The sequence below is a fragment of the Ursus americanus genome, chromosome 22, assembly GCF_024610735.1.
Source record: "Ursus americanus isolate L20-20 chromosome 22, mUrsAme1.1.p, whole genome shotgun sequence".
NCBI classification, from domain to species: domain Eukaryota; kingdom Metazoa; phylum Chordata; class Mammalia; order Carnivora; family Ursidae; genus Ursus; species Ursus americanus.
This window is the reverse complement of record NC_142148.1, coordinates 48,467,966-48,481,299: the sequence shown is the minus strand read 5'-3', so window position 1 is coordinate 48,481,299 and position 13,334 is coordinate 48,467,966. Positions and strand designations below refer to the sequence as shown.

General features: G+C 47.2%; 1 protein-coding gene across 7 annotated transcripts in view; it reads right to left on the bottom strand.

The window, feature by feature from the left end:
- Window positions 1-96: 96 nt before the first annotated feature.
- Window positions 97-13,334, bottom strand: part of LOC148108089 (ral-GDS-related protein-like) — an 81,655-nt gene continuing 68,417 nt past the window's right edge. For 5 of the 7 annotated variants that reach the window (XM_087853795.1, XM_087853793.1, XM_087853796.1 and 2 more), the window contains 4 exons: window positions 3,550-3,917; window positions 2,561-2,776; window positions 2,080-2,183; window positions 397-896 (listed from right to left, as the gene is read on the bottom strand). In XM_087853795.1, coding sequence (XP_087709921.1) covers window positions 863-896; window positions 2,080-2,183; window positions 2,561-2,776; window positions 3,550-3,917 — 722 coding nt within the window. In that variant the 3' untranslated portion in view covers window positions 397-862. The other 2 variants (XM_087853792.1, XR_015721000.1) reach the window with 2 other exon arrangements.

Genomic DNA, 13,334 nt, shown 5'->3' with positions numbered 1-13,334 from the left:
GTCCTGACTTCATTCTCCCCCCACGGGCAAACTCACCGGGGGAGGCTGAGGTCCACTCAGACAGACCTCACGCAGCTTTGCCTTCAGGAAGCTCTGCTGCTTCACCAGTCTTCGGCACCGGGAGCCGTGGCCTAACTGCAGCCTCACCTCGCTCATCCCTGAGATGGGCAACAGCCCCCAGGCTCACAGGGTAGCCGTGAGGCTGTCATGAGGGGGGTTTGCCAAGTACTGAGAGCTCAGGGCTCAGTACAGGGGCGCTCTGCTCCCAAACCTCCGGATTCTGGTCCCTCCCCCACAATCCTCAGGCTCACCCACCTCCAGATAGTCCTCCATTGCAATATCCAGCATCACCAGTTCAGTGAGGAAAGTGCCAAGTTAGGGGGCAACACCCTGTGTCATGAGCAGTAGGGTTGGGATGAGTCCCTGCTCTCTGGTGCCCACAGGGACCCTCCCCTGAAAATGCTGCAGCCTCCTGGCCCACCCCAGTTTCCCACATGGAGCAGCCTAGGACCCTTAGCAGTCTCCCCTCAATTCCCTTTCCCCTCACCCTCCAAGTACATCATACTCTTCCTAATCACCTCCAGAGCCTGCTTTTAGAAAATCACAGGGTATATAGTCCTCGGCTCCTCCCCATCCCGAAACCCATTCTGGATCCAGCTTTCTAGACCCTCCTGCTGGTCACTTTGAAACAAGAATTTTAGAAGCAACAGGAAGTGGAGCTGGAGTGGAAGTCCCACCTGTACTGATTTGGAGGCTTCCAGCCCTCAGGGAGAAGCCCCTCTCCTCTGACTTTGGAGGCCCTGGGCCTCAGGCACACTCACCTTCTTCTGCAGCCTCTTCTTCTAGGCTCTCTGGAGGGCCATCACCAGGGTGGCAGATTTATTAGATGGTTGCTCCTGTAGGGCCAAGGACAAGATCCTTGAGACCGTAATACCCTCAGTCCACTTGCCCCCACCATCTTTTAATTCAGACCCTAGATGTCTGACTTAAGTCAGCTGATAACTGATAAACATTATCCTTAAGCATGCCATGTGATGATTCTAGAAAAATCTCAGCTCCAACATTCACTCTATGTGTGACCCTGAGCTTGAAGCCTGGCCTCCCTGAGCCTGTTTTCTCATCAGGAAAAGTGAGAATTCTACCTACCTCCCATCGTCTCCTGAGGACTCAGTATCGTATTACTATCATTATTGTTGTGGCCCTCAACCCATCCCAACCCCTTCACTGAGCAGAGCCCTGTCCTCTGGGCTTTCAAGGTTTGTACAGGTGTCCATCTGGACTAGCTGTTGACACAGAGAGACAGGGTGTCTAGGCTAGGGAATCTGGTTGAGCAGCACCTGGTTGTTCCACCCCCAACGGAATCTTCACCCCAACCTGTCACCACATTCATGCCAAAGGCTTCCCCTCTCCAAGGAATGCTTCAGGCCATTCCCTATTTCATCCATGCAGGACCCTGTTCCCTCACACCCTTCTTCTCTTTCCAGACCTGCACCTTCCATGCTACCTTGATGACTAGTTTCCTGCTCTGTGGGTTGTCTTCAGTGCCCAGCTTTTTAAAGTTTTGAAAGCACTTCCTGAATAGAGGGAAAGGAGGCAGGACGATTGGAGGAATAATGTGGCAGGGTTGAGTGCAAGTCCCTTTTATTTGAGAACCCCAAAGTGTCAAATTGCCTGGATAACAGTTTTCTCTGGGTTCCTCTGAGCACTAAGGTCTTTGTAGGACATGGGAGAGAGCTCTGATGTAGGTCATCCTAGGACTCCATTCCCATATTAATTGAGCAGCTCTGTTTTGGTCAATTTTGGTTTCAATTGGGCAGAGTTTAGTGGTTGTAAAGTAAACACATGAAAATATTTATTCAGCTCAGCCTTGTGGGGGAACATTTAGGAAAACTGATTTCTAAAGCAGGAGACATGGTGGCCTATTCTCCAGGGAGGCTGAGAGACCCGCCTGCCAGCCCAGGTCCTGTAGTCAGGGATTGCTGCTTCCCAGGAGGTCCAAGCTGGCTGAGGGGGAAGAGGACAGGCCTCTGGGAGACCCCTCATCCATCCTGGTCCGTCCATGCAGAGAGACCGTCTCACCTGGAAACGTTCTCCCATGTCTTCTTGAGGTGGTATATTGAGACAGTCTGCAGAGCCGAGACGATGGCATTCAGGGAGTAGTAGTTCTGCAGGATTTGACAGGCCTGGGGAGGGAAGAGAATGAGCTGTCACGTGGGTAGTGGAGGCTGATTTTCTCTAGAGCTTCAGTCACCCTCAGTTTAAATCACTCCTCCTGGATGAAGCAGATGTCCAGGGACCTGCCGAAGGGCACATATAAGGCCCAAAGAGTCCCAATGCTGAGAGACAAAGGATTTTACCTCACTCCAACGAAGAAGTCAAGGAGGAACAGAGCATCCCAACATTGGGCCATGCAAGTCACAGTCAGCCTCTGGAAGGAAGAGCCTAGGGACTGCACAGTCCCTAGGGCAAAGACCAGGGCCTTCCACCCTGAGACCTGATCAAGGGAAGAGCAGTGCCCGAGACTCAGGAGAGCACCTCGGCTGGGCTTCCCGTTGCATACCTTGGCCACCTTGATCCAGTGCTCCACCACCATGGCCCTGTCCCGTGCTGTCATGCTTGGGTTGCCAAGGCAGGTGGTGATGACACACTTGGCCACACCGTTGAACTGGGCGACAGTGGCCCGGACTGTGGGTGCCAGGTGCTCATTGCCAGGCTTATTGCGCTTGGACCAGACGGAGTCCAGGCACTGATGGGGCAGCAGCTTCTTGAACAGCTCCTAGAGAACAGGGGGAGGTTTGTTCACCCAGCTATTTCACATGCAAGACTAGTGTCCTAGATAGGGGTCACAGGTCAGAGCTAGAGCTCAGAAAGCTGAGAATGTGGCCTGAGCCTGGTTGGAGTCCCTGGATTTCACTCTATTCTTTTTCACTGAGGGGCCCAGGACAGGATGGCCCAGGAGCAAATAGAGACGAGGGAAGGAAGGAGGGCATTTGCATCCTGATCATCCTCACAAACTCCAAGCTCCACGCTGCTGTTCAAGGTGGCTCCTCCCAAGGGGGACTCTTCCCCTCCAACTATTCATCCCTCTGGTTCTACTCCCCTCTCAGATGCACATTCTCACATGATAGCTACAACCACAGGTTTATCTATCTGCCCTGCACTTAAGTACACATCAGATACCCAGTAATTGCTGAGGGTACTCAGCCTCCAAAACAAGTGGGTGGGCGACCCATGGACTTGACTGAACACAGGGAGCTGCCCTCCTCCACCCACGGGACCAGGGCCTGCCCATTGGTCTCTCCATTCTGGCTCATTTCTTCTCCCTAGTACCTCCGTATCAGTGCTTATCAGGGTCTCTCGCTACAGTCCGCAGCTGGACAGTGAAAGCTTGGGGCTAAGCGCCTTGATGGGTTGACAGGGTTGGGAAGTGGTGGAGCTGAGATTTGGTCCCAGACCATAGGAGTCCACATCAGGGAAAGGCAGGTGTAAGGCAGCCGAGAGCAGAAGAAACGCTTGTCCCTGCCCCACCCTGAGAGCCTAACTGCTCACCGTATCCATATATGTGAGTTGCTCTGTCACAAGCCTGGAAGGGAAGTCCAGGAGGTCAGGCTTCTCCTCACCCAGCTGGTTCTTTGGGGTGACACAGCAGGAACCATCTGGGGTCACAGTGGGCTCTATGTCTATTGTCAGAGCTGGAGTGAAAATTCCTGGGAAAGCTGATGGTCCAGCTGACTGCAGCTCAGCACCCGGCACACATGGAGAAGATGGGAGCATGTGTTCCAGTTCTGCAACAGCTGATGGAGGGGAGGCTGGCTCTGACACTGCAGGTGATGGTCGATGCAGAGCTGGGGTTGCCTCTAGCTCCATAGAAGGCCCTTTTTCTGGCTCTGCAACTGGAAGGAGCCCTGGAGCTGGCACTGGAGCAGGTTAAAGAGAAAGGTTCATCCACATCACTGACTTTCCATGTGCCTTTCCAAAAACAGGACATATACCATGGCCTTAAGGAGGGCACGTATTGCATGGTGCACTGGGTGTTATACGCAAGTAATGAATCATGGAACTTTACATCAAAAACTTGGGATGTACTGTATGGCGACTAACATAACATAATAAGAAAATATTAAAAAAATATATCCAATGAATTTCCAATCCATGAGCCCCATTCCAGATAGCCTTCCCAAACTGCAATCTCCCTTACCCTCTGCCTCTACAGGCTCCAGAAGTTCCCGCTGCAGCAGGAGAATGGGGGCATGGTTTTTCAGGTCCCAGTCATGGCACTTCAGATGTACAGAGCTCCCCCCCCCCTTTACCTCAAGTCATATGTGGAGCACAGTCAGAGGCCTGGCCTTTCATTGCACATGCTACTCCCACAGCACCGTTCTTTCTGTGTGGGTCCCAGAAGATGGCCCCAGGCCACTTCCAACCCCTCTGTAGCTGTCTTTGCAGTGGTTTGCTCATCCAGAAAACCTGAATGAGTGGTTTTTCCACTTACACTCTTCACGGCCATAGGTCTAGTCTACTCCGTCTTCCATGCAGACCAGTATCAGGGCTTAAGTTTGAGGCAGATTTGTGAGTGGTCTGCTCACCACAGCTTCTATTCTTGGCCCCAGTTGTGGTCAGCAGAGGTGGATACGGAAAGGGGCAGGCAGAGCAAGATGAGACCATCAAAGGGGTGGATGTTTTAGGCACCAACTCAGCCCAGATTGTGCTCTGCTTCCCAGAGGGCTTGAAGGCCCATCCATAGCTCTTTTTGACTCATTTGCTTCTTCAGGAAGCCCCCCAAATTCAGCCCTCCCATGGAAACCAAGAGATCTGTGAGATCTATGGCTCTGAAAGTCCCTCCCCAGCCACAACCCCTGTATCTCCCACCCTGCTCTGTGGAGGCAGCAGTCTTTCCTTCTGGACCCAAAGACCGTGTTTTTACTTGTTATAGTCCATCATAATGGTACAAACACGGGTGGATCTAGTCACACCTAGAGTAGGCCATGAAGATGTCACATCTAATGAACTATGGACATGGGTGCTTATGATGTGTAGAGTGACTATCTGACCCTCTGACTAAAATTGAGACCCAGACATTGTATCTACTTTGTCGACTGAGTTATCTTAGTGACTGGAAAGTGCCTGCATTACTACATGCCTAATACATATTATTGAATGAATGACTCCTAACCAGTACTTTCCAAATACTGAGTGGACCTTGGGCGGCTCTGCCTGCCCCCAGTGACTCCCTAATCTGGTCACATAAAGGACCAGTGCCAGGACCAACTAGATGGAATCTCAGAAGTCCTTTGCAAACAGGAAAACTATGAGCTTTCCATTTGCTTTTGTAAACCCAGAAGGGCCACAGGCCTGTGAGGGTTGAGGTTGAGAGCTTCTTCACTGGAGAGCGAGAACTACTAAACATGAAGATGCCCAGCATATTCAGCAGCCTTTTCTACAGAGCCAGGCCCCAGATAAGCCCGTGCCGTGTTTTCTCCCATGATTTCCTACAGTAACCCTATGAGATTCAGCCTCTTACCACCCCATTTTTCAGAAGAGGAAAGTGAAGCTCAGAGAGGTACAGTGACATTCCCAAGACATACAGCTAGTAGGTGGGAGTCTCACTCCTGTGCTGTGCCTGGGGTGGGCATTCACCTGTTGAACTGCTGGCCCAGGACCTGTTGGGGTGAAGTGAACACATGGTATTATGCAGAAAATTGTGATATTTGATATGTTTATATCTGGGAAGAATGGTACCAGGGAGCGTACGAAATGCTCCACTGTGCCTTCTCTGAGCATCAGCATCGTGCAGGCCTCGTCCAGGGACAGGATTAATTCTTTTTCCCCACCAGAAAGACGGGGGGGGGGGGGGAGCGCAGCGTACTCAGCTTCAACTCCATGAACCACCAGGAAGATCAGGGTCTGGCGTTCAGACCAGAGACTCCCAACGCTTCAGGAACTTGTGCAAGAAAAGGGACTTGAAGGCCCGCCCAGAAAAGGGCTCTAGGCTTAAAGGTGCAATTGGCTTTAGGGGTGAAATGATAAACCATTGTTCCCTTTAACCCATTTTGTTAGTTGAGCAACAATAGCATTTCTCTCTTTTAATAGCCTTTATTAAGAACTCTATGCCTTTAAGTCATCGGTAAACATCCCTACTGCAGACAGGAGAAAGCAGAAGCTTAGCATCTCCAACGCTGCTTGAGATCATAGACGTTGGGCCTGAGAACTGTCCAGAGCATGGAATGCATGGCATTCCTCCCATGCTGATGAGGCCTGGTCTGTTCCTGACATGGGGAGAAAGGTTCAGGGGAAACCACCCTCCTTGGCAGGCCACAGGGGAGCCAATTGTTTCTAGTGTGGGTTCTGGCCTTGCCCTGATCATCTGTGGGTCCTGAGATAGGACATGAATTTGGACCCATTCTCACCCCAGACCAGCACTGGATGTTGTTGGTGGCCTGATGCACCTGCTGCTTGTCAAAGGAGATGAAGTAGCTGAACCCTTGGAGCAGCTCATCAAAGATGTCCTGGGTGGAACTCTGAAAAGATAGAGCCAGCTACCTGGGCCAGGAGGCATCAGAGGCCTTCCACCCAATCTGTGGTTCTATGTTCTGGCAGATCTAGCAGCTAAAAAAAGTTTGTTAAGACACTTAAGTGTTCCTTGCAGCATTGCTGAAATGGCAACAGAATTGAATCATGTCAAGTTCCACCAGCCTTGAAAGGCTGAATTACTGTGGCTGACGACCTCCTTTACGGAGGTCCAAAAAGACATATAAGGACACAGCTTGTGACCTGGTAGACCTACAATGATTTGATGTACTCTGAGAAATGACGCGTTATAGAGAAACATATAGAATGACTTCATCCCACCATTCCTTTTATGTTCAATCACCCTATTTAGTGTGAGGATTTATAAGGCCTTGGACAAGTTCTCCAAGGACAGTGGAGCTGGGTTCTACACAGGATACCTGGGTGAGTAGGGAAAATAATAAAAACAGTACAAAGACACTCATGGCTTCGGGAAAAGTAAAATAAAACACAACAAAACAAAATAACCTACGCCCCTAAACTGCAAAAAAAACATTAATTATATTCTCTACCATTCCCATATATGTGAAGAGTCTTCCTACCTTATCCCATAGCTGGTGGTGGAGGTGTAGATGTTGGGATTACTTTGTGGTTGGGCCTAAGGGACACTCATGTGGAAACACTATAGGAGGGCCCTAGGTCTGTCCCCATATTTGTGTGGGGGCCCTGGGTGTGGAGAACCCTCTTCCCATTCTCACCTCAGGCAGCACTGATCCTGGGTGGTCTGGTGCACCTGACACTTGTCTAGGGAGTTGGAATAGTTAAAGTCACAGACCAGCTCATCAATGATCTCCTGGGTACAGCTCCGAAAATGCAGTGCCCCATATATATGGGGCCAAGAGACATTAGTGGCCTCACGGGACATTGCCACAAGGGGCCACCCCCATTAGAAATCGTGTTCTCCAGTTAAGGCTAAGAGAAGCAGCAGAAAAGACATCCAACAAAGAGGAAGCCAGATGAAACCCTAGGGCTCATGATTAACATACAGGTGGTAGAGCTTGGTCCCCAGCACTCAGCTTCTCATCCTGCCTGCTATGACCTGGGGTGTGAACATGAAAGATGGGCCAGGTTCCAACACCTGGCAGCTTGCTTCTGCCCAGGAAGGGCATCCTTCCTCTGCCCCCTCCTCTACACACACATACACATACACACTTAGTGAGGGGCAAGAGGTGTGGGCCTGCTGAAGTAGGATCACTGTTGTTGCCTGCTCTCCAGTGGGCTGCTCTGAGCTGCCCTGTGTTACCTGTTGGTGTCTCCTGCCACATGTCCAGAGGGCTCGGAAAAGCGGGCTGAGACGACGACTACAATGATGTGAAAGTCTTTCTCTCTGGACTTTCTTGGGCCCAAAGCCCCTGAAAGTAGGAATACAGCAACAGAACATCTTGTTCTCTTGAACGTCTCGAGTCAAGTGAGCTGGAAAGCAGGCTTTCTTTGAATGGATGTGCCTGGTTACCAGAGTTCTAAGTTCAATTGGGGCCTATCACCAAGGAAGTGAGGTCGCTTCTTCAAGATTCCAGTACCTTGGCCTCTGCCGTCTCTTGGCAACGAACTGTTTACTTTTCTCCCCCATGTCATCTCCTTAACTGTACACTATGAGCCAAAAATGCCATAGCCACCACTCTCTGGAAATGTAACCAGGGTCTGAGGTTTCAGGAGACAGAGCTGAATTCAGACCTTTTTTCTTTGTTTTCCCAGTTCTGAGTCCTAAATCATTGTGTCTCTCACATATTCCCCACTTTCCCAAGCTGCTTAGTGGGGATCAGGCTAGAATCCACTTCTTAGAGACATCATCAGGTGTATGTGGATAATGTAACATGGGTGGGGTGGTCCCCTGTGTATCTGAAGCACAATTTTCAGGATGGAAGAATTACAAGAAGGGGTGGGACTTGGCATGGAGGGCCGCTCAACAGAGGCCTGGGTTCCAACAATGTAATATTGGAACACTTTCCCACTTGGCCTTGTGTAAATGTGGGCACTATGATGGGGTGGAAATGAACGAAGAAGCAGATATTGCTGTCCTCTGTAGTTAAACTGTTCAATTGTTTCCCATTATATTTAGAATGAGACCCAGTTGCCTCATTTTTTTAAAATTTTTAAAAAAGATTTTATTTATTTATTTGACAGAGAGAGACGGCCAGCGAGAGAGGGAACACAAGCAGGGGGAGTGGGAGAGGAAGAAGCAGGCTCCTAGCGAAGGAGCCTGATGTGGGGCTCGATCCCATAACGCCAGGATCACGCCCTGAGCCGAAGGCAGACGCTTAACGACTGCGCTACCCAGGCGCCCCAGTTGCCTCATTTTTGTCTATGAGGGGCGCAGCCTTCACAGTGGCTCCCACCGATCCAGACTTGTGGTATAGGCATCACTCTCTACCCATTAGGTGGTTAGTTACTGGCTTCTGACCAATAGGATGCAGCCAATGTGATGAAATGTGATGTCTAAGTTTCAATTGCAAAGAGTTTCTAACTTCCTAGTTACTTTTCTTGTGTTCTGCATCTCACTCCCTTTCCCTTTTTCTTCTTGATCTCTGAACCAAAAATCGAGCACAGATATTTTGAGCTGCCATGTGTAGAAGCACACATGGCAGAGAACTTGGCCTGTGCCAAGGCCAGAAGACACACAGGAACTCAGATTCTGAGTCCAAACAGCTTCCCGAATCATGTGAGCCAACTTGGGAGAAAATCCTCTGCCAGTCTAGCCTCAGTCACTGCTGCAGCCTCTGACACACCTTGAGCCTGGGGAACTATGCTTATTTGTGCCTGGACTCCTCACCCACAAAAACTGTGAGAAATTAAATATATACATTTTAAGATTCAGGCTACTGGGGCAAGGCAGTAACATAGGAACAATAGATAAGTAACAGTCTCCCAGGCCTCAGCACCTCTCCCTGCCTTCCTCCCTCCCCTCTGCTCTCCTCCTAGTGTCCCTCCAGCCACGAGGGCTGCCTTTTTCACCTCCTCTGGCCAAACCAGCTCTGTTAGTGAGTGTCTGCAACAGCGGTCCCTTCTTTCTGACACACCGCACACAGACGTGTGCAGGTCTAGCTCCCTTTTGTCAATCTGTTTTCAGCAATGTCACCCTCAGTGAGGCCTTTCATATTTTCCTATCCAATGACTCCCCAGCCTTCCTTCATTACATACTTCAGTCGTCGTATATAGCACTTGCTCTTTTCTTTCACGTCTTTGGTTTGTGCTTTGTCCATCTCTAGACTGTGAGCCCCTAAAAGCAGGGAGCTCTTGGTATTTTCAGCTCTCCTCATGGGTCCACCAAGGTACCTGGCATAGGGGAGTGCTTAGTGTATAGTTACCGAATGAATAACTGAGAAGATCTTGGAGCCCACCTCCCCTTTTAACAAGCTAGACTGTAGGGAGAAGCGCAACTAAAAGTTTCGAGCTGTTTCTGGGCAAGGGGACAACCACAATGGCCTCTGCCTGACTCTTCCTTCTCCAGTATCTCCAGCAGAACTGATGAGGCACCACGGACAAGGAAGCACCCTGCATCACGTTCTCTGTCTCTAGTGGTACAGCCCCAGGCAGGCACACCACCAAAGAAAGGGGTGCTTTTATCTGGGTGTCCTCAAGGCAGTGGCTTTCCAGAGTCAGAGTGGCAAAGGAGCAGGATCTCCAGGCTCCAAGAGCAGAATAAGGGACCACAGAAACCTCCCTTTCCTCCTTTTTCTGTCCACTCCCATGGTGTCCTCTTTACTATTCCAGCACCCTCACCTCAGCCAGAAGAGTGATTCTGCACCCACCCTTGTATGTCCAAACAAGGACCCTGAAGGTCTAATGGAGACTGGTCTTGCCCCTGGACCCCAGAGACAGTGCTCAGTGCTCTGGCACTTTCCCAGAGAACATAAACAAATGATAAGCAGGCATGCGCAAGCCCAAAGCGCAATGACCTATCACATCAATTGGAGCAGCTGTCATAACAACGACAAGAGACAACAAATGCTGGTGAGGATGTGGAGCAAAGGAGCCTATGCGCACTGGCGCCGGCACTGTGCAAAACAGTATGGAGCGTCCTCAACACACTGAACACAGAACCACGGTATGTGCAGCAGCTCCACGTCTGGGAACATTCCATAGAAAACAAAGGAATATGTCTAAGAAATACCTGCACTTCCATGTGCAAGAAGCTTTATTTACCATAGCTGAGACAAGGAAAACATCAGTGCCCATTAGTGGTGAATGGATAAAGAAGCGTTACCTACATAATGGAATATTAATCAGCCATAAGAAAAGGAAATCCTGCTAAGTGTGATAACAGTTTTGGACTTAGAGGCATTATGCCAAGTGAAACAAGTGAGACAGAGAAAGGCAAACACTATATATGTGTAGGTATAGATATATATAGGGAGATAGATACTATATAGATGATAGATACATAGACATTTTCCCCTTTTATGTGGAATCTAAAACAAAGAAAAGAAAAGGCGGAAAACTAATTCAGAAGAACAGATCAGATTAAAGTAACAAGAAACAGAGGGGAGGGTGGGGGCAGGGATTGAGTGAATGGTGAAAAGGTACAAACTTCCAGTTTTAAGATAAATAACAGGGATTTACAGTACAACATGATGACTGCCGTTGATACCGCTCTATGGTTTGAGAGGTGTTAAGAGAGTAAATTCTGAGAGTTCTTATCACATAATACCTTACACATACAGTGTGTCAATTATATACAGTGATCAATTATATCAATAAAACTGGGCAAAAAATATTTTAATATTCATAATGGGCATCAGGAAAGTTGACTTGGTAAAAATAATGACACATAAGTAAAATGTAAAACAGCAGAACCCACAGTCAGTAGACTATGATATGGATAAAAAATCCAAGCCATTTGCATAAAAAATTGATTCTGATTTTTAAAATCAGTGAATTAAAGTTAAAGTAGATAAAATAGAATTTTAAATTGTGCTACATTTTTAAAAATTGATCAAGGAATAAAATGTCTTATTAAATTAACTCTGAAAATATCGTTTTGAAAAAATTTTCATGTTTTGGAAAATTCTGATTTTAAGCTTTTAAGTGGGCACAGAATGAGAACATTTTGTTGGATCAAAGTTGTCTCCAGGAAAATGGGTGAGACAAAATAGCAGCACCAAAATGGCAAGACTAAATTGTCCTGTGTTCATTTCTCTGTATTTGCAGTTTTTAAAGAAAAAATATTTTTATTGACATACAATACACATAATCAAAAATCTACCATCTACCGTCTACAAATCTACCATTTATAGGTTTATATTTCATTAAGTACATTAAGTTCATGGAATACATTTTAAATGTATTAAATGCATTAATACCCTTTCTACAACCTCCGTCTAACCCAACTTCACATCTCATTTCATCTTGTGAAACTAAAACTCTACACCATGAATCAGAAACTTACCATTACTGCCTCATTCCAGCCCTTGGCAACACCATTCTACTTTCTGTCTTTATGAATCTACTTTGGGTAGGTCCCAAAAGTGGAGTCAAAGCTTGCATTTTTATGAATGCACTTAATGTAAAAGTTCACCCATGTTGTGGCATATGTCAGTGTTTTCTTCCTCTTCTGAGATATTATTCATTCTTATTCCATCGTGTGTATAAACAACATCTGTTTCTCCTTGGACAGATAGTGGACTGTTTTCATGGTTTAGTTATTATGACTAATGATGGCATGAAAATGTATGTTCAGACAGATCTTCAAGACCATGGTGTCAATTAATTTGGGTATATACCCCAAAAGCAGAATTACTGGAACACAGGGTAAGTCTAATTTTAATTTTTTTTAAGAACTACCATACTGATTTCACAACTATGCTCAAATATTCCTACCACACACAATGAACAAGGTTTCAATTTCTCCAGATCTTTGCCAACACTTGTTCTTTTCTTTTCTTCTAATTCTTTGTGTGTGTGTGTGTGTGGAAGAGTCATCTTGATGAAAAATGCTATTTCATTGCTTTTTTAAATGTGGATTTCTGAGGCATCTGGGTGGCTTAGCCATTAAGCATCTGCCTTCGGCTCAGGTCATGATCCCAGGGTCCTGGGATCAAGCCCCGCATCAGGCTCCCTGCTCAGTGGGAAGCCTGCTTCTCCCTCTCACACTCCCCTTGCTTGTGTTCCCTCTCTCGCTGTCTCTCTCTGTCAAATAAATATTTTTTAAAATAAGTAAATAAAATAAAATGTGGATTTCCCTAAAAATTAGTGAGTCAAGTATCTTTTCAAATTCCTTTTCATGTGCGTGTCTTTGAGGATGTGTATTCACATTTTTTTGCACATTGACACATTACATTTGGTTTGGTTTTTGTTGCTGAGTTTATGTGTTCTCTGTATATTCCGGATATTGAGCCCCTTTCAGACACATGGTTTGCACTACGGTCTCCCGTCTTGTGGATTGTGTTTTTACCTCAGTGATAATGTCTTTTAAGTTGTTTCTATTTTGATCTTCTGCTTAGATGATCTGTCCATTGTTGTGAGTGAAGTGGTGAAGTCTCCCACCATTAACGTATTTTATAGATAAGTTTTTTTACTTTGGTTATTAATTGGTTTATATAATTGACTGCTCCCACATTGGAAGCATAGAAATTTATAATTTTTAAGTCTTCTTGCTGGATAGGCCCTTTAAGTATGATACGGTGTCCCCCTACATCTCTTACTACAGCCGTTAGTTTAAAATCTAATCTGTTTGATATGAAGATTGCTACCCCAGCTTTCTTTTGAGGTACATTAGTGTGGTAAATTGTTCTTCATCCCTTCACTTTCAATCTGGAGGGGCTTTAGGT